At 38.6% G+C, this 26,313-nt stretch overlaps 1 protein-coding gene and 1 long non-coding RNA gene across 3 annotated transcripts; both read right to left on the bottom strand.

Moving 5' to 3' along the window:
• Window positions 1-782: 782 nt before the first annotated feature.
• On the bottom strand, window positions 783-4,430 carry LOC141804033 (uncharacterized). Its single transcript, XR_012599627.1, has 4 exons — window positions 4,403-4,430; window positions 3,947-4,029; window positions 3,759-3,807; window positions 783-1,266 (listed from the first exon to the last, which is right to left on the bottom strand). It is a non-coding gene; the product is annotated as an uncharacterized LOC141804033 (long non-coding RNA).
• A 2,244-nt stretch (window positions 4,431-6,674) lies between these two features.
• Window positions 6,675-19,635, bottom strand: slc39a6 (solute carrier family 39 member 6). Of its 2 annotated transcripts, none has more exons than XM_074688228.1 (12): window positions 19,074-19,356; window positions 17,789-17,996; window positions 17,275-17,680; window positions 16,935-17,085; window positions 16,740-16,835; window positions 16,483-16,652; window positions 16,148-16,339; window positions 15,934-16,012; window positions 14,305-14,685; window positions 12,079-12,159; window positions 11,789-11,979; window positions 6,675-8,306 (listed from the first exon to the last, which is right to left on the bottom strand). In XM_074688228.1, the coding sequence occupies exons 2-12, from the start codon at window positions 17,992-17,994 to the stop codon at window positions 8,154-8,156; spliced, it is 2,106 nt and encodes a 701-aa protein (XP_074544329.1). In that variant the 5' UTR covers window positions 17,995-17,996; window positions 19,074-19,356; the 3' UTR covers window positions 6,675-8,153. The 2 variants fall into 2 exon arrangements, with proteins under 2 accessions (XP_074544329.1, XP_074544327.1); XM_074688226.1 differs by lacking the exon at window positions 19,074-19,356 and adding an exon at window positions 19,500-19,635 and having other exon boundaries at window positions 6,676-8,306.
• Between the last annotated feature and the right edge of the window lie 6,678 nt (window positions 19,636-26,313).

Here is a 26,313-nt window from a genome sequence, read left to right as displayed (position 1 = left end):
CCCTAGATTAGGAACAGGTCGATACATAAAGAGTTAAGACAGACGCAGTTTGTACAAAAACAGAAATTCAAATTTTCTCACATGAATTTTATTCCTTTGTGTTCCTTATTCAATTATTGCTGTTAACATTTTCTGTATCTTTACTTCTGTAATTCATAAACAATTTAATGACAGTGATAGAAACTCTGACGAAGAAAAACAGACTGAAACAAAACTTTTTCTGTGCAATTGATTTAACACTCATCACTGTTGTAAAGATCATACTGTCTTCATTCATTCAAACAGAAACTTACAGGATTTACTTCATTTATGCACTAACCAAAATGCAGCTTTGTGTTGCTTTATGTCATTGGAAGTTCACACTTTAATGTTCAAACTGAATGTGAACAAAATCAAATAAAAAAAAACTACAGCCAGGTTATTTGCAATTTACCACAGTAAATAAAATCTTTAAAAAATAACACATTAAGACTTTGAGAAATAAAATATATGCACTTTGATTTATGTATGTAAATAAATGTAAAGTAAAAGCTAAAGGACATTTTTAAATATTTAATAAGTGAGCTGTTTTACTGGCTCTGCTCTGTATTTCTCTTAGATGTAAATAATTATAGAGACTGTTCAGATGATCAGGTTGAGTAATTTATATATTAAACAGAGATTTATTGAAATATTACGTCTTTAGAATAATTCTTAGATTGAATGAAGCCTCAGCTGCACCACTGGTACAGAAAACCTGAACAGCATCATCTGAAAAACGAGTGATCTTTGATTTTCTCTGAACTCATTCAACGTTTCCCTCCACCCTTTTCTGGATTTCCTCGCTGTCCCATTTGTATTTTTTGTTGACATGTTCTGTCCAGTAACATCGGCCTGGACACTGCGTGCAGTGCCCGGTCGGTCCAATCATCCAGCATTGGATTTTGTTTTCGTCAGGCAGTCGACAGTGACGGTGACAGATGAAGTCACACTTCCTGCAGACGCTGAGGTAACTTCTTGTGCCTGAGACTTCTACCTGGACACCTTCACCCCATGATGTAAAGTTTTTCCTGCGATTGCGTGTGGTAGCCTGGGTTTCTCTGGACTGCTCTGCCTGTTCAGTCGCCTGCTCTGACACAGTCTCCTCTTCCAGGCCTACACCTGAGTCATCAAGCTGCCTTTCTACCTTTCTACCACGGACCATCTCTGTGGTTTCTGACTTTGAACTCCTTGTGGTCTCGGTTGATGTGTCTCGATGTTGAGTGTTTTTATTGTCGTGAAAATTATCTGAAATGAAAAACAGTTGAAAGAGTTTATAGCACCAGAAGGTCCAGGCAGCTAACCCTAAACTGTCTTCTGTTTGTTTTTCAAACGTCCATTACCACAAAATAAATCCATGAAATATTTTTCTTCAGGAGACAGAACAGATCTTTCTTGTCCTTCTGTCAACTCACGTCTCACTGCTAAACTTTGACGACCCGTGTCTTTAAAGGGACTTAAGTCCGTGTGATGTAAATGGACTCGTGCTCTTCCAGGAAGAAAAAAACTGATTCCGGGATTTATTAACTAATTTTAAATCAAAGATTATGGATAATATATAAAAGTGAAACTATCTTAAGATCACTTCTAGAATTAAAGAGAGGAAGTGTTTTAACTGAAAGGTCAAAATTAAAAAATCTGTTTATGGTCTTTACCCACTGAAGTACGAGATATCAAAGCCTGCGTCAGAATTTTTCCCAAAGCAGTTTTATTCTTCTTACAATATGCAAAACAAAAGCTTTCATGATTTTTTTAAGGTGTTTGATGTTTGATTTCTATATAACAGGCATGTCCCCTTTTTTATATTACCTGAGTGTCATCAGCGCTCAGGTAGGAGGAGGTGATTTAAAGGAGAGCACACCTTTGGCGACCAGTTTTTTCTGTTGATTTTTGTCTCTCCTAGGTTTTGGTTTCCCCTTCTGACAAGTTTATTTCCTGCGATTTTTGTTATTTTAGTGTTTGTTTTAGTTTGTTGTTTCAGTTTGCGCTGGAGATCTCCGGTTGCCCAGTTATCGTTCTTCTTTTGATCGTAGGACTCGTGTGTTTTCTTGGGTTAGGGGGGGCCACTGGGTACCACGCATAGCCTGTATATAGAGTGGACAGCGTGGCTCCGCCATTTATCATTGTACGGTTTTGAAGCCAAAACACCGCCGTCTCAGGCGCCACCATTGTAGCAGTTTGGAGCCAGATTCTGTGCAGTAGAGACGATGAGGGATTCTGGGAGAATCTGAGTGGAGCTGGGTGACAAAAATAATATATATTTTTTCTTTTTAGAGTCTAATCACTTCCTGACTCTACCTCCCGACATATTTTATAATCCCCCCCAAAAATACACGAGAACGTCAGCAGTCAATCATCGTTAAACGTTACGTAAAACCTAGTTTTTAACCTCGTATAACTAATGAAAACTAAACTTTTCAGAAAAAAGAGGAGTTGAATACAAGACAGCCAAATGATATCTTCAAATCACCACAACAATCAGACGTGAGAAACATTTCTATGAGGTGGATTAATTTTTTAAAGTTTGACCACAGCCCATCTGGAATGGCTGGAAAGCTGTATTTTAAAACCTATACTGCAGCCAGCCACCAGGGGGAGCAGTTTTTGTGGAGACCTCACTTTGAGCCGAGCAAGATGACGTACATTTTTTTTACAGTCTATGGTACCACGGTCCAAAGCGTAGCTAGATCTGTACCTTCCCACCTTATTTCAGCCAGGGTCTCTGGTCCGTTTTATTTTTTCATAATATTGATTGTCTTTCTTTATTACTTTGATTTTTGGTTTTGATTCAATAAATTTTATTAATTTTTCTCTAAATTTATCTTTGGTTGTGGTGTCCCTTTTCTAACAAGTTGCGGTCTCCAGGGTCCCAGCTTTGTTAAATCAGGTGTGTACAGGAGACCGTAAAATCTGGGATTCAAACCTGGGATCTCACTAACGATGACCCGAAATGTAACAACAACCAAAAAGGTAATGTTTTTTTTTTTTTTTTTTTAAAACCAATAATGTAATAACTGGTCGATAATGCAACAAAAGTGCGGAGCCAAAAATGTTGAGAGAAAAAAAATAAATAAATAAAATCCCAAATTATTTTGATGCTGAGCCCAAAACGTAACAGCTTTTTGCCAATAATGTAAAAACTTGTTACATTTTGGGATTTACATTTTTTTATATTATCATTATTAGATTTTAGGTTTTACTTCAAATTTTTTTTTAATTATTGTTATATTTGATTCGTTGTTGTAAATCGGGCTGTAACAAGCTTTCAACATAAACAGTATAAACCTAATGTAAAAATGAATCAAATTATTTTTTATGTGTTATTTTATTTTTCTAATTATGTATCGTTTATGTAATTCCATGATTAAGTATTGATTTTGTATTTGTAAATTAAAAAAATACAATTTCCAAACACTACATGTGAATTCAGATCAAGCTTTTCAATGACATAATTCAGATTCAGCTTCTAGCGGCGTTAATCTCAAACCATACTTCTCGTCGTTGGCTCTGAATAAGAGAAAATTTACTTGCAGTTACACTGACTGACCACTGAATGAACCTCAGAAGGAGGGTGGCAGCAGCGAGCCGTCGAGAGGCTGATTTTAAATAGCTGTCCACTGCAGACACTGCTATACATCAGAGGGTTAAAGTATAAAAAATATGAATAAAGAAATCACGTAACTAGAACTCACAGGGATTATCATCAGGAGATGGAGAGAGTGTGAGAGAGAAAAACAAACCTCTGTTGGTCGTCTCGTTGAGGATCAGCTGATTCCAGAGGGTTTAAATCTGATATAAAAGGAACTAAGTCTGTTAAGCTGCTGTTAACAACTTTATAATTGAGTTTAAAGACCTCGTTTGGCTTAATGATTGTTGTGGACGTCATAAAAATATAACCATCATTAACCCGTTAGTTACTTCATGTTACCTGGTCGTGTGCGGAGAGGAGAGCAGTCTTTGAGTCCAACAGGCTCAAAGAGCTGTGAGGGTCAGAGTTTGGACTTTTTCAGCCTGGAAAACAAGAAACATCAAAAGATCTTTTACTCTTTCACACTCTTTCTTCAGAAACCGATGATCAACTGTGAGACTGACTTTCAAAATTATGTAATTTTCTTAACTTCTACGCATAATTTATGAGTTTGAACAAACACCAAACCTAATGAAACATTTAACAAAATGATCCTTCATGAATACCTAGCATCTAATTTTAACAAAACTTTGAATGACAGCGCTGAAGTTTAATTAAAAAATAAAAAGTTTTGTGAAGAAATACAAAAGAAACAACTAACAGAATATTTGGTTGAGCATAACAAGAAAAAAAAGTTAACAGATGAAATCTTCAGTCATACAACACAGGATTGTATGAGTGAGTTGTCCTGCTTACCTCTCGATGTGTATTTGGTCAGGGAGGAAACCAAACTGGTCCTGAGCTGAACCTGCAGCTCCTTTTTTTTACAGTTAAAGCGCACACACACACACACACACATACACACCCCTCCGCTGAGCAGAGAGCTGACACACGCTTTGGGAATCATTGATGGATTAAAGGGCATTTAAAGTGTTTAGATATCATGTTTATGACACACCCTGTCACACACCTGACAGCAGCAGCACTCCAACCAATCTCTCTGATTTTTTCAGGTATTTAATCACCTGTGCTTCCATCAGGTCTGGTGACTACAGTTTAAACCAGAGCAGCTGCGCTCAGCAGAGATGTTACTATAGGAGTCCTGCAGCATTTCTGGGCTGAATTTTGATTGGTTTGTTACGTAGAGCCTTTGTTCAAAAGATGCAAAGTGTGTGTGTAACGTTAGTGAATCCTGGTTCTGTCCTACCAGAGCTCATCTACCAACTCCAACCTCACCAAGCAGAGCTAACGTAACCTGGCTCTTCATTTTATTGATAGACTCTCAAGTTTGAACAGACCACTGCAGAATAACTGCTGACTGTGGGTTGGAGTCAACATTAGCACAAACACATTAACCTGGGTTTTAGCCTTTAGTCCATGTTCCAGCCTTCAGTCTGTGTTTTGGCCTTTAGTCTGAGTTTAAAGCCTTTAACCTGTGTTTTAGCCTTTGTGCCGTGTTTTGACCTTTACTTAGTGTGTTGACCATTAGTACTTGTTGTGACTTTTAGTTCACGTTTAGCTTGTTTTTTGGCCTTTTGCTTTTGTATAAGCCTTTAGCTTGTGTTTTGACCTTTAGTTCATGTTAAGGCCTTTAGCTTGTGTTCTGACCTATAAATCACGTTGATCTTGTGTTTTGACCTTTAGGTTGTGTTAAGGCCTTCAGCCCATGTTTTGACCTATGATTCATGTTTATCTTGTGTTTTGACCTTTAGCAAGCGTTTTAGCCTTCAGCTTGTTTTTTACTTATAGTTAATGTTTATCTTTTGTTTTGACCTATAGTTCATGTTTAACTTGTGTTTTGACCTTTAGCACATGTTTTAGCATTTAGGTTGTTTTTTGACCTTTAGTTCTTGTTGTGACTTTTAGTTCATCTTTAGTCTGTGTTTTGACCTTAAGCTTGTGTTTAAGCCATTAGCTTGTATTTTGACCAATAGTTCATGTTTAACTTGTGTATTGACCTTTAGCACATGGTTTAGCCTTAAGCTTGTGTTTTGACCTAGAGTTCATTTTTATCTTGTGTTTTGACCTTTAGCCCGTCTTTTGACTTTTAGTTCATGTTTATCTTGTGTTTTGACCTTCAGCACGCGTTTTAGCCTTTAGCTTGTTTTTTACTTATAGTTAATGTTTAACTTGTGTTTTGACATTTAGTTTATGTTTCTCTTGTTTTCGACCCTTAGCTCATGTTTCAGCCTTTAGTGTTTTGACCTTTGGTTCTTGATGTGATTTTTAATTCACATCTAGTCTGTGTTTTGACCTCAAGCTTGTGTTTTGACCTTAAGCTTGTGTTTTGACCTTAAGCTTGTGTTTAAGCCTTTAGTTTATGTTTTGACTTGTGTTGTAGCCTTTAGCCCGTGATCTATCACTCTCCTGTTTGCGTTTCTTCTTCTCTGACCTCTTTGTCTTTAAGCCAGTCCAGCTCCAGTGTCATTACTGCAAATAAAATCCCAGAAGTACTTTTGTCATGAAAGGACAAATCTTGCTGCCCACTGCTGAACTTCTCTGGTGAAGTACTTTCATTAAAGGGACTTTCTGTCTATTTGCCATTAACAGGAACGCGAGACCTGGCCCTGGATACAGAGAAGTAGCATTTACAAGTTTTTGCACTGATAATCACATTTTGAATCATGGTTTATGAACAGGTAAATATATAAAAGTGAGATAATTTCACTGATCAAATACAGCAGAGCCCTTCAGGAGTGAGAACGTGGAGCCTGGCTCGAGGGTACGTGGTTCATTCAGATACAGAGAGATTCAAACTGAGTTAATGACTTTATGATGGGTGATATCATTTTATAGGAGGACACAGTCAACATGAAAGTGAAAGAAAAATCAGACAATAGAAAACAGCTGATCTACAGCTGATTACTCAGGGGTGTGACCGGCTTTAGAGAAAAGGTTTCACACACACCCCATACACCAGCCTGCAATTCAATAAGACCTGGGACTGTCCTTAAACCACCTGGAATGTTGAAAAGCACCTTCAGGTTCAGATCAGACACTTCACACTCCAACAAAAGCACAAAAACCAGAGTCAAACTTTTAAAATGTTACTTATCTGAGTGATTTATTGTTGTACAGGGAGGTGTGTGGGATTTAGTTTTCCAGATAAACATGAAAAGAAAACATCCCTCTACTTTTTGATTGTTTTTTTTTTACACAGACTTCATATTTGAAACTCATGAGACACATATTGTTCATCGTTTTACGTACCTACATATATATACATGAAGTATCATGTCCTACATGACGTATACACAGTGAGGTTGAGACTTTGTGTCCTGTTTTCTGAGGGAACTTTTTGTTATTTGACCTAAAGATCAGAAATCACATCCATGAAAATCATGAAACCATTCAAACTGAGCTCCTCAGAGGATGTCGGCAGTTTGACGTCCTCATTTTTAGTCCAGGTCCAAACTGAGCAGCAGGAATACTGTAACGGGGTCAGTGACGAGCTGCCACTTTAACTCCAAACAAAAAGAAGCTCAGCAGAAAAACAAACAGGCAGAGTTTTGGTTTCTCTTTCTTTTTTTTTAAGCCTTTCAGTTGGTGAGCGAACTGAGCCCACAGAGATGTTCCCAGACTGCGTTAGCCTAGCATAGCACAAACAGTGGAAGCAGAGGGAAACTGCTGGCATTGCTCGGTTACAGATCTAGATCAGGTCCAGGTTTTGGCTCCGCTCTGCGTGTTAAGATTCGGTGCTGTATGAACGAACACTGGTGGAATAAAAAAAAACTAATCAGAAAGATGTTTCCAGAAAACTGATGGTAACATTAATCCAGAACAGAGTAACAAATTATTATTATTATTATCGTTTAATACAAAAGCAATACTTCCACTAAAAAAAACTTTTAAGGACACATTTTCCTTCATACTTTTTCTTAACATCTCAGACGGATTGACGCAAAAAATAAGTTATTCAGCATTTAAACACCGACGTGTCGATACATCAACGTGCACAAGCAGCCTGCAATAAACGTAACACCGTTCTCCTTTAAGACCAAAATAAGAGCTGCATGACAACAAAATCAATTCATCACATTTGCTCCCAGACCATCGTTTCTTTCACCGACCATAACTCTCATTGTTGAAACACAACAAACTTAAAACTGAACTGAAGTCAGTCCTGGATGGAGACTTTCACATCTGATCCTTTAGACGCAGATTAAATCTGATGTGATTGGATTAAAAAAAGGAATGATGTGGGTGAAGGAGTAGCACAGTGATTTTAGGGTTACGTTGTTAGGAGTGTTTTTTCTTTTGGTTAGGAATTCTACTAAGTTTTAATCCTCAGTCTAAATAAAGTCTCTTTTCTACATAACATCAGTTCGGCGGCTCAGGAGTCGAAGCTTCTGTTCCCGTCAGAGAGACAAGACGTCTGTTTTTTGACGCTTCTTCTTCTTCTTCTCATGAAAAGTCAACATGACTAAACTAACGAGAAACTAAAACACACTACGTCTAAAAGAAAGAAGCTGAGACGCATGTATAAAAACCAGGACTTGGTGCTCCCTCAGTAGCCCAGGTTCAGCTGGATTCTGTGCTCGAACACGGCGATGAGCAGCATGATGCAGAAGCCCAGCAGGATGCCGGCGTTCTGGAGCAGGAAGAAGCCGCAGTGAGAGAAGCCTTGCTCCCCGGCGTCGTTGTGCAGCATCTCAGGCACCTGAAGAGACACGATCACACACACCTGAGGTCACGGGTCTGTACAGGAAGGGTTAGACCGATAACGGAAATACCTCTCATCAAGTGAAATACTTAAAGGAAAAATAAAATACAGATTGGGAAACACTGCTCTTCATGTTCGTATGTTGCAGAAATCCCTGAAACTGTCCAAAAAAACAGCGAGAGATGACGATGTCATCAGGTAAAGATCTGCTACTGGTTCATGATACAATAGAGGTGGGCCTCAAACACCAAGGTCTGAAGGTTTTTAAATAATATTTTTAATGTGCTGATACCAGATGCTGATAAAGAAACTGATGGTCTCAGCAGGATTTACAATGAACAACACTGCTATAGACAGCAATGCAGGAAAGTGGCCACTAGGGGGCAGCATTGGACATCAGTTTCTGACACACTTTTCTTCCACATGTGACCTGTTTACAAAACTGTGAAGTTGCAAGTGTGTGTGTGTGTGTCTGGAAGTGTGTGTGTGTGTGTGAAGAGGTCATCTGGTCCTGAAGGCTGAGCTGAAGCACCGGTGAGAGCAGACAGAGCAGATGCAGCTGACTGAATGAGAGCATGACTCTTTATCCTCGATGTTTTCCCCGTTTCTCATGTTTATGTTTCAGGTCTTTAAACTGTGCTTTTCTCACAGCTTTTAACGTGTAAAGGCCTTTGCATGCGAATACACGACACGAAATTGCAAAAAAATTGGCGGAGTCATATTCATATTCATATTGTGCGAGTAAAACATTCATCTGGTCGCGCTCATGCGAGTGCATATGTCTTAATGCTACATCTATCAACAAGACATTGTGGATTGAATCCTTCCTCTCTTTCACTGGCTCAGTCAGTCTCCTCCACCTGAACTCTCTCCTGTTCCAAAGAGAGAGTGCCGTCGCGTACAGCGTGTATGAGCATCACACAGCAAAGACAGACAGAACTTCACGACGACACACGTTTCACTATTTTAGAGTCAGCCTTCTCACTTTATGATTCAAGCTGCTCTAGACTCTCCTGATTGGAGAGGATGCTACGTTTAGGGCTGCAGCCATCAAATATTTTAGTATTCTACTGAAAATCCCATCGATTAATCGAGTAATCGGATAAAATACATTTTTGTTGAGTTAAAGAGCAGTTATTTTTCAAATGAAAATTTTTCTCTTTAAGAAATAGAATTTTCTGATACAGCATGTCAATAAGAGCACTTGCTTTGGTAGCTCCAAAATTTGTAAACACACTTTGACACATTTTTTGTGCCTTGTATATCTCATCAAATGTTGTGGACCCAAATGGCACCCGTTTCGTAGAATGACCCGTTAGGCTCCAAACTCCAGAAAAGAAGCTAGACTTGTTGCTTGTTGCTATTTTGTATAAGAGGAAGCTTGAGGGGTCTGAAAACTCGCTTAATATGGCCTCAGCTCTATTTGAAATACCACTCTTTGATCTTTTTTAAAAATTAAACGATTCCTCGAGGCGGAGAAAATTACTCGAGTATTTTTTTGGATTCGAGTACCTTGAATCATTCGAGGAATTGTTTCAGCTCTAGCTACTTAGAGCAGAGCTACATTAGTTCAACTTATGACATGTCATGTCAACACCAAAAAAGAAAGAAAGAAAACAGCTAATGCTCTGATAAAGTCTTCATCAACAAGTGCTGCACAGTTATCTGTCTCCGTCTCTGAGGTCTCCTGCAGCGTCTCTGGAACAAACCAACTAAGAGAGAGGGGGTGGATGGTTTTTGAGTTTTCGATATAACGCCAAAGTACGGGACTTGATTTGACAAAGAAAAATATCAGAGCTCACAGGAGCACACATGCATGTCTGTTGTTATTATTTGCTTCTATTTAAGAAGCATTTTTATTGAATTCTTTTAAAGTTACATAAAAGAAATAACCTGTTTTGTCAGCCAGAGCTTGTTGCAGACAAACTTCATGTTGGTGCGACCAACTGAGAAAGTTGGTCGCACCAGTGCTACCAGTGAAAAAGTTAGTGTAGAGCCCTGCAATGTCTTTTGTCGTTAAGAACCAGATACTGGGACGCAAACACAATCAATGTTGAATGTTTTGGTATATGACTTTTCAACAACCAGCGTTTTGATTTGTCCCATGTGTACTGGTCACAAGCAAAACTTCGGTCTGGAAAAATAAACGCCGTAATTTCGCTCAGGGGAAAAACATTGCTGGTGTGAAAGCTTGCATTGAAAAACAGAAGGTTCTGAACAATAATACTAATCTGGTGTGCAAAGGGCTTAAGCCAGACAACACAACCCTGCGTTTTAAAGTTTATGGTCGGCATTTTCATGTCGGACGGTTCGGCTAGTGCCAGTTTGTTTTATTTCAAAAGTTATTGAGCATTTTAGGTGCACAACTTCCTCGACCCGTTTTTGTGACTGTAGCCACAATTTACATGGACCCAAATATTCCACTTGCATTCTGTGTATATCGAAAGAATTTAACCTTTGTATACACCTCATTCTGAAAGAAAAGTGCCAATCTGAATGGACATTTAATCGGTTTCACAGGGGTGGGATATTCCTTCCCCCAAACCGATTGAGGTATCATGGATCCACTCAAACGGAAAGTTGTCAGGGTGCATTCTTTCAGCGCATGCTCAGAAATGACATAAGATGCAACCAGCGACGTTCCTCAACTTTAAAAATGGGGGCAAGCAGTCAGCACTGGACTGCTGCGGAAAGTTTGTTTTTGATCCAAACTTTGAAAGAACTGCACATAATTTCAAGACTGGACGGACGAAAAACTCGCAATACAGAGTTATTCCAACAAGTGAACGAAAGACTCTTTGATAAATCACTCGATGTTTAAGTTTTTCTGCCCATGCCCCATTGACTTTTCTGTTTGATTACAGTGGCACACGTAGACCAGAGATTGGAATATTCCTTTCCATGTAAACTATTGTTTTCGGAAAAGATACTCAGAAAGATTTCATCCGGAAAGACGAAAAACTCCTCATGTAACTGTGGCTATTGACGCATTGCAGCTCCAGCATCCTGCATAAAGTGAGAAAAAGCCACAAACAGGAGAAAAGTCACATCAACTATTTGTTTTTTTTACTGTAAATAACTATTTGAATACTGGACAATCATTGCCCTTCCCTGGTTTCCACCAAGTGGTTCAGTTCGTTTTTGTTTTGGTACGGCACACATTTTGTGGTGTTTTGACCAAAGCCAGCCCCCAAATTACCGACCCGTACCGTCCCACTTTTTGGGACCTTTCTGTTGGGGTGTCAGACAAACTGATCCCAGAAGGTGGAGCTAGAAACACTGCAGTCTGCTGATTGGTGGAAAGAATCGTCACTTCCTGTGCGACAGGGGTGATAAAGAAACCAGTTCCCTTGCTATGACTCTACGATCTATGACCTTCGTTGTACCGCAGCGTGCATCTGAAACAAAAGTTCGTAGAGCTCAGATGCTCACCTGATCTCATCATTTGTGTGTGTGTGTTCACCTGTCGGCCGACTCACCATGTCCACCAGCGCCACGTACATGAAGAGACCGGCTGTTAGGGCGAATATCCACATGGAGATGTTCTCTGCGTAGTGTCCAATCAGGATACCTGTTGCCATGCCCAGGTAGGCCATCATGGCCGACAGCACGTTGTAGAGGATGGCCTGACGCACCGTCATACCTGCTTTCAGGAGGACCGCAAAGTCTCCTGGGAAACGGAGTAAAAGGGCTTGATGGTTAAAACTTTAAGTGCTCCCAAGACAAACAGAGACAGAAGATTTAAAAAGAAGCTTTGGAAACACTTTACCTAACTCGTGGGGAAGCTCGTGGCAGAAAACAGCCACAGACGTGCTGAGACCGCTGGACAGACCCTCAGTGAAGGCGGCGCCTGCGGAGAGGAAAGAAAACCAAATAATGTTGGATTTTATTATTTGATTTCTTCGATCATCGTGACCTGGAAGTTGTAGTTTCTCTGCCATGAGAACGTAGATTTGTTTTTGGATTCATAACTGAACAAATGATACACGAAGTAAAAATGACTTGTATCTGGATGTTTTTCTGGACTGAGGTGCTGTGTGACCAGAAACCCTCGGGCTTCAGATGGGAAAGTTGGTTTGTACTTCTTCCCGTCTGTGGTATTTAAAAAATTACAGTTTAGTCTGTTTATCTTTAGTGTTTCCCTTCAGAGCAACTCTTCAGGTAGACACAACGTTAAAACACAGACTCCCTTACACCCCGTGTTTCCAAAACAGAGCTTTAAAGCGGAGGTTACCATGACCACTGCACTTCCCAGTTATCCAACTTTAAAACACAGATCTAAATCTGTGAGGTGTTACAGGTGATCCAGGCGTCTTAACTTCAGATCCAAACTAACAATTTCAAAGCATCAAAGTCTAAAATACGACAAATTAAATACCACTTCTGCAAATTGCACACTGGGTGGCCTCAACTACACCCCTTCAGATAAAGTCTCTGACAGGCTCCCATTTTCATCCCAAAGGTGCATCTCAAGCAGAAGACGTCTGGAAATGAACTGTTACAAAGGGAAGAATAACTACCCAAGGACTGAACCTAGACCACAGGTCTGCAACCTTCACTTTCAAAAGAGCCATTTTACCTCAGCTCACCTGGATTGAAGACATTCAGGAGCCACAAAATCTACTTTATCATAAAGACTAAGCGTATAAATTCTAAACATAATATAAATCTAGTTAATATTGATCTTAATAAGAATTTTTTATGTATATTAATTGTATATGTGATGTCTTACTTTTTATTTTAAATAAATTTGCAAATATTTTAAAAGTGAAACATTTATACTATCATTAATGTCATAAATTTGTACAATTTATGACATTTCAATGAGTTGCATAATTTTCAAAAATTTTGGAATTTCATGAAATTGCAAAACTTTTCAAAGTAATAACATTTTAAAAATGTGTAAAACTTGGCCATTTTTTGGCATTTCAAAAAATTGCAAAGATTCATATATTAACAAAAAAACTTTTAAAATTGTTATCTCCAAAGATTTTCTAAATTTAAAAAAATTAACAGTTAAAAAAATTCCCTCCAAAAAACAGAATTTAAATAATTTGCAAAAGTTTCCAGACAATAAGAAATGAAATCTGAATAATTTTAGCAAAATCTTTTAAATGATATTTTTTTCCTAAATTTGATTAAAAAAAATGACATTCAAAAAAATTGCAAAATTCTTCAAAGTAATGTCATTTTTAAAATGTGGAATAATTGGAAAGATTTTTTGAAATTTCAAATAGTTGCAAAGATTCATATATTTGCAAAAAAAAAATTGTCTCCAAAAATATTCTTAATGTAAAAAAATGTTGACAGTTAAAAAAACAGAGTTTAAATAATTATCAGAAATTTGCACTCAATGAAAAAATGAAATTGCAAAAATCTTGGCAAAATCTTTAAAATGATTGGATTTTTTTCTAAATTTGAAAAAAAAATATAAAAAATTGCAAAAATCTCAAAAAGATTTGAAGCTCTATTGCAAAATGTAATGCATATTTTGTTTAACAAAATGTTAACACATGCTTTTGTTTAGTGTCATTGTCTTTAATCATCAGTACCCTCTGCCAGAAAAATAAAAAAAATCTCCAAAAATATTTGTTTTTAAAGCTGCAAGGAGCGGCAGGTTGCAGACCCTTGATCTAGACCCTAGTTCCTGGTAAGGTTTTTTAGGTCCCCGGAGCAGGTCTGAAGCTCAAACACAGCAGGACGCAGGAATCTCTGTGAAATGTTTGTGGTCTAATCCAAAACACAAACACAACATGCTGGTAGAGGAACCTCACAGCTGTTTGTTCTGTAGGAGGGTGTGATCAGAGCCCTGGGGGCTGCTGGTTACTGGGACAAACAAGGCTTTAGTTTTCAGCGCTGTAGGGGTTTTATCTCAGGTCTGCATGGAGCCTTGGTCCGCTTATAGAGAACACTCACTGATATCTCACTGGAGAAAAAAACACACTGGAACTGCAGGAAGAGTTAGCATAAGCAGCGTATTAGCAAGGTAACATACCGATCGCCAGGCCATCGCTGAAGTTGTGCAGTCCGTCCCCCATGATCACCATCCAGGCCAGCGTAGCCACACCGGCCTGCTGGAAGTGCTCCTCTGAGTAGGAGTGTGAGTGGCTGTGCGGATGGTGGTTCTGCGAGTGGTGGTGGTGCAGGATGTGGTGGTAGTCGTGGTGGTGGTGGTGCATGCTGTCAGCCTGGCCCACCGTGTCGTGGAAGTGAGAGTGGCATTTGTTTTCGCAGTCCTCGTCGGTGTAAGCGGCATCCCCCAGCGAAGAGACGGTGGACGCCTGGGGAGCCAGCATCACCTGCTCCTCCTCTGCCACGCTGCCGTGCAGGCTGCTGGAGTGGTCGCCGTATATGGTAGCGCCGTTAGTTTCCACGTCTGAAGAGAGAGATGGCGATGCTTAAGTCACCAATTGGTTCACCAGGAGTGCTACAGGTCATTTCCTGATGAGCAGCTGAGGTGTGGTGTCCCTCAGGGCGCTGTTCTTAGCCCCTTTTTCTTCAAACTAACTTTCTAAAAACTTTCTACAACTACTTTATTTACATAAAAGGCTACAGGTCATTTTTTGGTGTGGTTTCCCTCAGGGTCCTGTTCTTGGCCTCTTCTTTCTCTATGTTGTCCATTTTAGTCAGGTCTTACAACAAACAATATGTTTTTATTTTTTTATGCTGATGACACCTTCCTTTGTACGCTATGGAAAGCTTAAGGTCACTTCTTAATGAGCAGCTGAGGTGTGGTGTCCCTCAGGGCTCTGTTCTTAGCCCCCTTTTCTACAAATGTCTGCCTGTAGTTTGATTAAAATAAACTTTACATTTCACTCATGCTGATGACACTACTTTATTTACATAAAACACTGCAGGTCATTTCCTGATGAGTAGGCTAAGTTGTGGCGTACCTCAGAGCGCTGTTTTTAGCCCCTTCATCCTAAAAACCATCTTCCTCTTCATCAGGTTTTACAAAAATAACACATTTCTCTTTCTAATATGCTGATGACACTCAACTTTTTCTGTCATTCAAGGCTACAAATCGTTTTTTGTTGAGCAGCTGAGGTGTGGTGTCCCTCAAGGCCCTGTTTTTGGCCCTTTTTTTATATAAATTTCTGCCTATGGTAAAGTTTAACAAATTTATTATGTATTTTAATTTTTTCAAGCTGATGATTTTTTTACTTTACCAGTCATAAAAATCACTTCTTGTTGAGCAGATGAGATGTGGCGTCCCTCAGGGCGCTGTTCTCAGCCCGTTTTCGCTATAAGCTTTCCGTCCTGGTCAGGTTTTATAAAATCATTATGCCTCTTAGACTTTTTTTGGCGCTGATGATACTGATAAAGTTGATCAGCAAAAAAAAAATTTCTCACCTAAAGTGTTTAAATACCCTCCCAGGATTCACTTTTCTTAAAAGCACTGAAGTCATAATTGTTCCCAACTTGAAAAATCACTTCCACCAGCTTTAGTCGTTTACTCGTATTTTCTTTTATGACTAAAATGTGTTCAAAGCAAAGATTATATATTTATCATAGATTATTTTTTTATAAATTACATATTTATGATCTTGAAACAGAAAAACTGTCGTTTATAAATAAGCCTTTCTCTCAGGGATGAAGTCAAACTTCTTCCAGCATGTCTCACCTTCGGCTGGCTTTGTGTCGTTTTCCTCCAGAGCAGGCTGCTTCTCTGGATCAGACTTATCATTCTGGTCCCCCTTTTTCTGGATTTTCACACAAAAAAAAAAACAGTTAACAACCAGAAAGACAAGGACTTTCATAAAACTTTTCTCCATTTTAAAATCATCTGGGTGCTCTTATTCTGACGTTAGAAAAGGAAACACTGATGAACTGCAAACCTTCTGTTTGTCCTTGTACATCTTCCCCAGCGTCAGGAAGTGTTCGATTAGAAACATGAAGTAGACTCCACTCAGAGCCGTCAGACCTTTCCACACTCCGTCCAGGTTTTCCTCCCCCTCCTCGTGGAAATGATACCCCTCAGAGAAGTTTAGCCCAGAATCCACACGGCGGTGCTGGTGTGTCCCCTGGGACTGAATCATCCACAGATTTAAAGAGTGACGTTAATTTAGCCATTTATCGGCAGGAGAATTCTAGTTATTCTAGTTTTAAGCAAATTTCTCTTGCTTCATTCGTCGTATTGATATTTTTTTTACGCCTCTGGTGGCTGACTCACGTGAGGAATGAGATGAAGGAAGGCGTCTCCGCTCAGAGTGCCCACAGCCAGCGCCACCAGGAAGCTGAGGAGGAACTTGTAGAAAACTTTGTTCATGAGCGGGATGAGGACGACGCCGAGCAGCGACAGCAGGCTGATGATGGTGATGGAGATGAAGCCCCAAATCCAGGCTGGAAAAACAGATAAAACATTCATCTTTTAGGAATTTCAGTCTTTAAATCCCGTGAAAGTTATTGAAGTGAGTAAAAGTCATTCACCTGTTGTGATGCTTTTGCTGCCCTCGCCACCAGACTTCTCGCTGAAGTTGTGGTCCAAGAAGTCGTGGTTGTGGTGCCTGTGAGTATGCTTGTCGTCTAGAGATGAAATCGAGACTCCATTAATCAGAAACAGACGAATCAAACAGGAAACCTGCTTTGAGAGAGTCTGAAAATAAGTGCTTTAATAACCTTTACCTCCGTGGTCTGCTGCGCCCCCGTGCACGATGCACGCCTCGCCGTCAATCTGGTTGAGAAGAGCGGGGCAGAGGAAGCTGAAGTCGCTCAGGGTCACGACCCCCTCCACAGACATCCCATGTAAGGAGAGGATGCTGGAGGCGTTCAGACACTGCAAACAGAATTCAGACATGAAAAAGAGTTTGTTTTAGCCGCTGTCTCTTTAAGGCTCCCTGCTCCACTAACCCCCTTCCCTCTGATTGGCCAGCCCTCTAAAAGCCTGTAAGAGGCAGAGCTATTCCCGCCCTCGGTGTTTGAAGCCTGTCCACAATTTTCAGGCATAAACAAACTCATGGCGTACCTCTAGACCTCCAATGCTTCGATTGGCTGGAAGCTCCTCGTGGTTGTGGTCTTGATGGTCCCCCTGGTGGACTGCAGCTGCCTGTGTCTGGTTTTCACCGATGAGTCCGACAGAAATGGGTCTCTTGGCGGACTCTTCTGAGCTGCCATTTACTCCTTTATCATCGTCAGGTTTCGCCACCAGCTGGGCGCTGTACGCCGCCATGGTGTCGCCCACCTGCGCTTCCGGCTTACCTTCATGGACATGATGGTCATGGTGGTCTTTGTGGTGATGATGGTGATGGTGATGATGGTGGTGACCTGGTTGCTCATGGTGTTGCACCATGACGGTCCTGATGCGAGCTAAACCCACATTCAGTAAGAGACGCTTCAAACCGTTCAGAGAGATGGTGCCGTTTTCTCCATACCTGTGAAAGTCCACATTTAAACTTCAACATAAAAAACAAACCTTTAAATCTAATCGTTTACGTACGGTTTCATTTTTAAATCATCCAACAGTAACTCTGGGAGCTCACCTGCTGAAGAGAGCCTCCAGGTGTTGTTTCTGGCTCAGCTGGGCTCTCTGGGAGTCCACCACGGCTGACGGTAAACGCACCGAGCCGCGTGTCTCTGTGACGGGCATGCTGCAGCCTGAACCTGTCAAGCCGTCGCCGCCAGATAAATTCACAGCGAGGAGAAACATCACAGCCATGACGGCTAGACTCCTCTCCTCATCCATCATCACTGCCGGGGAAACAGGAAGTTTAACAAACAGAAAAGACGCACTTACAGGCTGGAGGCTATTTATTGAGACACAAAATTCCAATAAAACATTTATGGTAAATAAGCAAGCCCTTTGTCAAACTGGTCCGTGACATTATCCTAATGATAATCCTAAAACTACCAAGGATTGATTTTTTTTTCTTTCTCAAAAAAATGACTTTAAACAGTTGATTTATCCCAGAACGATTGCTGAATTGTATTTCTAATATTTCAATACTTATTTAATAGAAATCAATAATTTTTTAAAAAAGACAACAGGTAAAAGTAATATCAAAAACACCGGGGATACACGTTGGATTATGAAGCTGAAATAATACATCATAAACAAAACACGCATTTAGAGAAAAATACACTTTTTACTGAATTTGATGTTTTCTTCAAATTTTAAAGTACTTAGTTTTTATTTTACCACCACATACTTCATTTCAGATCTCAGATTTTATTTTTATTGAAGTTAATGTTTCATGAAACGCATTTAATGGAGGCAAAAGCAACGCAAGTGTACGTCTGATCAACCGGAAGTTGAAATAACAATTTTACAATCACATAAATTAGTTAGAAAGAAAACTGCAGATATTATTTTAACAAAAATAAATCGGCAAGTTAAATAGCTTTGAATTAGCAATGGCTTATTTATTCCTAATTTTAACATCACTTTAGCACAAGATCCCATTCACTGAACACCTGATTTAAGTTAAGTCGCAACATTCGCTAATGAGTTCAAAGGACAGATAGAGACCGCTAAAAGGATGAAAATTATAAAAAATAAAATGTTTTCTATTGCAGGATGTTACGCCGAATTGAAGTTAACGTTATATATTGATAGTTTGAGACGTGTTTTGTCTTTTTAAGGTTAAATTCATGCCGCGGCAGCCAAACATATGTCACTTGTAGGTTTTCTGAATTGAGTTTTGCGTACAGTGAATGCACCCGGAGCTAGCTAGCTCAACTGAAGCCAGCTCGTCGTAATTAGTAAAAATGAAATGAAATGTTTGATTATTTCATGTTTAAAAGTATCGTTACATATACTTGTCTCACCTGTGCTGCTTATATCAAAGAATTAGCCACTTAGCCGCCGTGCTAACATGGTTTTATCGTTACTTCTACCGCAGGACGCGGACGGATGGCATCAGCCAGGTGGCTGCGGGCCGGGCTCAGGCCTCGTGTTCCCGCCGAGCCTCTCCCGGTGAAATCAGCCATATAAATATAGAAACCCGTTTCCACGTAAAGACCAGCCACGCGTATCTTAGCAGAAACACAAGCCCCACACCGGAGGTAAACAGAAACACGTTGGGTTTCTGCGCCCTGCACCAGTCCGGTGCCGTGTGCACAAAGACGGCAAACCCGGAAACTGAAGCCATGCAGTGCCGCCGCCGTGTGGAGCAGACATGCCTCACCTCCGCGGGGCTGGGAATCACAACGAAGGAGCTTTAAATGTGGGAGAAATGAGTAGGAATAACTCACAACGACCGTAAGTGCTGTATCTTATCCGTTCTGGTTGATGTGTGCGCCCGTCCTGGTGTGGTTTGGTCCCCTCCGGTGTCCGGTTATGTAGGTTGAGGATGTGGTCTGCGTTGCGTTCAAAGACCGTCTGGATTTATGAGTGCTGCAGAAGATTAACCCAAAGTGATGCAATTACCTGGTCTTAGTCACCCTTTTTCCTGTTTTTTTTTTTTTTTTTTTTTTCTGTTACAATTTTTGTTTGTTCTTTTTTTCATCTTTCATTTTCTTTGACAATTTTGTGAGTAATTTAATTACATTTTCCGTCATAAAATTATTTTAGCTTATTTTAATGTCCTTTTTATTCTTTAATTTTACTTATTTGTAGTGTTCATTTTACTTTTTATATTAATGTATGAAAGGTGCTTTGTAAATAAAAGTGATTTAAATTTTAACTTTTCCATACAATAATTTGAAACAATATGTCTGTTTAAAAGGGCCAATGCATTTCTTTCAACCAGTCTAAAGTTTAAATTTTATGTACACACGCATCAAGTGTCATCATTTCACAGGAAAATATAGAGCAGCGATAGAAATACACAAATATATACAGCACAGAAAAGGGAAACTCTGTAAGGAAACTCTGAGGACGTATTTTTGTGAGGAGCACCTGAAGGCACCAGTAGAGGATCTGAAGCAGAGGATGTGAAGGAGGACAGCAGAGCCCAACATGTGACTTAGCTTTGCGAGCATGTGACAGCAGTGATGGTGTACAGGTCTGTGAGAAAGAAGAGGGAAAGAGGATTAGTTTGGAGACTCTAAACTTTAGTTTCAAAGCACAAATTAAGGAAATTAGGAAATGTGTCCTTATAATGACAAATATGTAAAGGGACAAATGTCTACAGAGTTTGTTATTATTGTTGATATGATTACTATTATCATAATTGCTCTTGTGTGATCTCAAGTCAGCAGAATGAGCCAACATCTACATGGGAAACATCAGTGTTGAGACCTGATTGGACCATTTGATCAGCTGTAATCCGATTAGACGTGGCCATGTGAACACCTTTAATGATTTTTCATCTCCCAAATACTTCCAAATGACAAAATTGTTAGTAGGAAGTGGATGACTGTGTTTGTGCTCTTTCTTTGTTGATCTTAGAAAACTCTTGTTGACTCATCACAGTCAAACACACAACTCACTATGAGTCTGTTTTTCTCAGAGGTCATTAAAGTCTGTTACATAACTAACAAAACAACTCATCACTAGAGCTTTCTTTTTTTATCAATGAAAAATATAAAAAATGTATTTTTTCTAATGCAAAAAAGTTCAAAAGTCCAAGAAAAGCACAGTTTTGGAAAGTGTTTTTTAAAAAAACAGTTTGGACTCTGACTCATTTCTTCTACAAACATCCGCGATCAAATAATCAATGCATGATCAATAGTTCAAAACTAGAACATAATTGTTGCAGGTTTTTGCTGAATAATTTAAAATGCGTCCTCTTTTCTGACACCCTTTCAGCTTTCCTGCTGTGTTTCAGAGTGTGTGTACTCTGCAGTGGGCAGATATCAGTGAATATGGTCTATCAGCTGGTCTGGACCCCCCTCCAGGGCTGAAAACTGAACCCTCATGTATCCCACCAGCAGCTGCCCTCCAGCGCTCTGTTCACACCCTCCTAGAAAGCAAACAGCTGTAAAGTTCCTCTGCCAACATGTTGTGTTTGTGTTTTAGTGCTGACAGTGGAAACGCCCCTAAATGATGACATCATGTTTCAAAATGTTTGCAAAGCGAGGATTAAACTGAGACATGAATGAGTCAACATACCCCCCCGAGTGTTGACGCTGGTAAACAACAAAGTCACAAATAAAATAAACAAACCCCCTAAGTTTCAACAAATGTTGGATGACTTCTTACTTTTCTTTACTTTTACTTTAAAACTTTACTACTTTACTTTTCTTCTCATTTTCTTTTTCCTGTTTCCCCTTTCCATTAATAACAGATTTATTTTTAAACTATTTTAGCGTGTTTCTTTTTTTTTCCTTTACTTTTTTGGTTTTACAGTTTGGTCCCTTTTTTTCTCTCTCTGTATTGTTTTGTTTTCTTTCTTTTTCCCTCAATCCCTTTTAAATTTCTTGTCCTTTCTTTTTTTTTTCTTTATTCTGTCCTTGTTTGTTACTTTCATTTCTTTTTGTTTGTTTAAAAAAAAATTTATTTTTTTTTATTTTTTATTATAATTATTTATTTATTTATTTTTCCCTTTAATTTTTCTTTTTTTTTCTCGCCAAAACTATACACTTTCTTACTTTTGTTTTCTTGATTGCTGCTGTGACTCCTGAATTTCCCCTCGGGGATAAATAAAGTATTTTCTATTTTTCTGTTTTCTTCTAAATGCTGGAATTCTTCTTACACAAAATCTTCCTTATTTATTACCTTTTTATTTCGGTTTTCTTTTTGTTTTTCTTGTCTCATTTCTCTTTCCTTAGATTTATTACCAATTTCTTTTTCTTTTTTTAATTCCATCATCAGCAGTTCCATTTTTTTTTTCTTAAAAATTGTGAACAATTTTCCCCCTTCATTTTCCCTTATTTTGTTTGTAATCTTTTTCTTTTTTTTGCCCAAATTTTGATAAATGACTAACTAATGCTTACACCAATTGTTGTCTTTCTTTTTTCTTCTTTCATTTTTTTCCACTGTATTTCTTTAATTTTTTTCTTTTTTTTATTTCTTCTACAGCAGCTTCATTTTTGTCTTCCTTTTTTCAGATGTTTTTTCTTTTTCTTTCCTTTCCTTTTAGTTTTCCTTCTTATTTTTAATTTTTACAAAAAGATTTTTAAAAAAAACAGAATTACAACCTTCACAAAATTTTACCCTTCTTTTCCTTTCTTTTTCTTTTATTTTTTTCTCTTTATTTTTCCTCTTTGTTTCATATTTTTATTTTATCTTTCATTTTAACCTTGGTTTCATTTTTTCATTTATTCTAGTTCTCCAACTTTAAATTTCTATTTTCCTTTTATCATTTTTTATCCTCTTCCTTTTTTTCATAAATGTTCTTTCTTGCTGTTCTTTTGTTTTCTTGGAAAGTTTTTATACTTTTAAATATCTCTTTAATTTTTTTCTTTCTTATTTAAGCCCATTACCGCCAGTTTAAAAAAAAATAAAAGTTAAAACAAGTTAAAATTATGAGATGATATTTTATTTTTCTTATTTCTTCTCTTTTCCTTTCCACTTTTTTTTGTTTCTCCTCAATAGCCAGCCTGTGTTTTCTTCTTCTTCTACGTCAATAAACCAATATTTCTGTCAAAAACAAAACACCAGCGTTACACCTGACCCCTACAGGGGCCTGGGGGGGTGGAAATTCCAGGAGGCCTCAGATGGTCCCAGGAAACGAACGGAGAGCAGCTCCTGGCTGTTGTCTGAGGAGTGGATCTCTCAGAACCCAGAGGCCTCTGCTAATATTTACCAGAGTACAGCTTCAAACCCAACCAGGACCGGATCAGACGCTCAGACCAACAGGACATCAAGGTCAGACCCAGATCAGAAGAGAACACATCTGATTACTGATCAGTGATAACCAGGTGAAGTGCTGTTTAACAGAGAGGGGTCCAGTCCTCCAGCTGGGTCCCTCTGATGTTCAGGCCTCACCCAGGCTCAGCCACAGTGTGGGTCTGGACTCAGGTTCGGACTCGGGCGTGTCCGACAGGGTGAAACATAATCAAATCCTGTTCATGGCCCAGTGTGAGAGGGGAGAGTCTCTTTGAAAAGTGCTTCACAAAAGGATCTTTGAAGCTGCCGAACCCCTTCAGAAAAAACACTCATTTCACCTCACGGGGCGCAGGAGATGCTGGTCCACCTCTGCTCTGATTGGTCGATTTCTTTGTGCCACAAAACTATTCAAACTGACCGTTAAAATCCCTTAAGTTACACAACACCATGAAGAAACAAAGCGATCAGAGCCGCTGTGACCCAAAGAGCCCTTTGGTTATGAGGTTAAATGACTGTGTTTATCTACGGAGTCTGGTGAGAGTGTGACAGCACGATGACGCTGCAGTTTCTACCTCAGAGTACAACAACCTGCACCTGACAGGGACAACAACAGGAAGTTTGATTTACGACGTTACGTCCTGTTTCAACGCTTCAGGCTTCAGTAAGCTACAGGAGCACTTCAAAGACTACATGGACCCTGAGGTCAGAGAGCTTCACAAAGTGGGACACAGACTGGGAGGGGGGTCATGTAAGGCCTTCAGAGGTAAAAACTGCATCTCTGAGGAACTGTGGAAATGATATCTGGAAACAGTTTTTCTCTGTTGCTTTGGTTCATTTCTCAGATCAGAAGTAAAATTCTTAAACTACTTGTTCAATCTCTCTTCTCTCCTCTTCTTCATCTCCTGAACCATCACCTGGCAGATATCTGTGTACTTTCCTCTGTGCAGACAGTGGTAACACACTTCCTGTAAAGGGCAATAAAGATTTATCACACCTGTGGACCCTGTTCTCAATAACAAGCTCACAATGTCCCAGGTTGGTTGGAGGATGCAGCCAAAAGCGTCAATCATTCAGGAGTAGGAAGACTGCACTGACCTGCATGAACAGTTTCCCTAAAGAGACTGATCTATGTTCACATTTCTACTTTTTTTTTTTCTTTGAGCCATGCAGCGCCTTCTTCTCCTTCTTGTATCAAAGATGGGGTCAGTCAACACATTTCAGCACAAACTGTGAAAGAGAAAATGTGAATTTAGTCCAGTTTCTTTTCATCAATCTCCCACAGACACTAAGATATAACTTACACTTTACAATAAGTGTCAACAAAACTTTATCAATCAATCAATCAAAGTTTATTTATATAGCACATTTAATACAAAATCAAATTGCAGCTCAAAGTGTTTTACATTAAGACAAACGATTGATAAATAGTATTTGTGTACATATATATATACACACATATACATAAATGATAATCATACCACTAAGTAGTCTGACACTGTAACTGTAATGAATGGTTGTTAGGATGTGAAGAGGATTTGGGGACTAGTGCACACCCCAGAATCTCAATTAAAATGATAAAATTTATAACAACAGATAAGAGAAAAGGCAAAGCAATAAAACTAAGAGACGTCTAAGAAAGTAAAGAATGAAGAATAAAAATAAGAGAAATCTAAGTAAGACACTAAAAACATATTTAAAGCGTATAAAAGTATGTTAAATGACTAAAATTAAGCCAAAATAGATTAAATGTAAAAAGATTTAAAAAAAAAAAAAAAACTATATCCAAATTTATAAGCTGAAAGTAAAAATGAAAAGTATCAGACATTAAAATACTAAACTAAAACTGTAATTGTAAGAATTTAGACATATCTTACATCAGACCGTCCTTCCAGAGTTCACTGTTATACTGACAACATGACTCAGCACTTTGACTCTCCTATCCATACACACTGACACCATGACTCGTCATTCTGAGGCACTGGATTTTTAGAAAGAGACCAGCTTTTGCTGGAAATCCATGATGTTTTGCTTTATGTGTGAACTGTTTTGAGAAATGCACTTCCTGTTATGAGGATGATTTGAGAAATGTACCAAAGCAACTGAAAAAAACTGTAATATTTTTAATTTTTTTATTTCATCTGATTTTTTTGGCTAGCTAACAGAATACAGTTATGAACAAAACTGAAAATAAATTAATTACTTAAATAAATAAATAAATGATTTCATGGTAAGAGTAGCCTCCAAGGTTTGAACAATCCAATCCAACTTTATTTGTTAAGCACTTTAAAAAGAAAAACAACCCTAGTTGAAACAAGATTCTGTACAGGAGAATAAAAGAATAAAATACGAGATAAACGAATAGACATAAAACAAAAGTAAAATGAATTTTCAAAGACAAGGAACAATTTAAAAGACATAAAACAAATTAAAATGAATAGAAAAGGCAGAAGAAGCAATCAAAATAAATAGAATAAAAATAGATAATAATAATAAACAATAAATTGACATCACACATTGCACTCATACTGTAACCTTTATTATTCACACACATTAAGGAACTTTCACACATCAGGGTACATCTGGTAGTCATGGTTCTATGCTCCTGCCTAACTTTGCAGATGATGATGATGATGATGATGATGATGACATGTTCTGGAGAGACTGATCATTAGACTGAGAATCAACAATCCGTTTAGTTCAACGAGATCTATTCACTTAGAAGCTAACTGTAGGCTAACTGTAAGCTAACTGTAAGCTAACTGTACTTTGTCATTTGCAAAGATGGACCAAGACATTTTCAGAAATTCTTTAGAAATTTATTTATGTTGTGAACAGTTGCCAAGTCGTTTGGAGGTTTGTCTGTGTTATTTTTGAGAAAGTAATTTCTGTTTTGATAAATGAGCCAAGCTAATGGAGAAACACTGAAAGCTCTGCACAGCCCTCAGGTCTTCCTGGTCTCTTGGAATCAAGAGCTGAAATGTTTGGGAACCTTCGAATTAGACAAAAAAAGACCTAGATTTATAAAACAGTAGATTGGAATTAATCTTTAAAAGTCATTTGAGAATAAACAAGACCTGCAAATTCTGTTGAGGAATCAACAACACACTACGTCTGACTAGAACAGAGTCAATGATTAAACATCTGAGTTCAGTTTTTCTGCCCACAGTGGGGTGTTACTTCAAACGTCCACTAGAGGGCGACCTATTACAGGATACACTATGGTATGGTGAAGGTTTGAACAAAATGATGCAGTTTAATGTTTCTCTTTATGTGCTCAGAAATGAAAGCACAGGAAAAATCGACAAGTAAAGCTTGTGAAAATGAAATATTTTCCAGAAAGTGAAGGTTCAGTTG

This window comes from Halichoeres trimaculatus, unplaced genomic scaffold (assembly GCF_033239565.1).
Source record: "Halichoeres trimaculatus isolate MK-OKI-2021-1 unplaced genomic scaffold, fHalTri1.1 fHalTri1_scaffold_15, whole genome shotgun sequence".
Taxonomy (NCBI): Eukaryota; Metazoa; Chordata; class Actinopteri; order Labriformes; family Labridae; genus Halichoeres; species Halichoeres trimaculatus.
The sequence above is the reverse complement of the archived record's forward strand: the minus strand, read 5'-3'. Positions and strand labels throughout refer to the sequence as shown.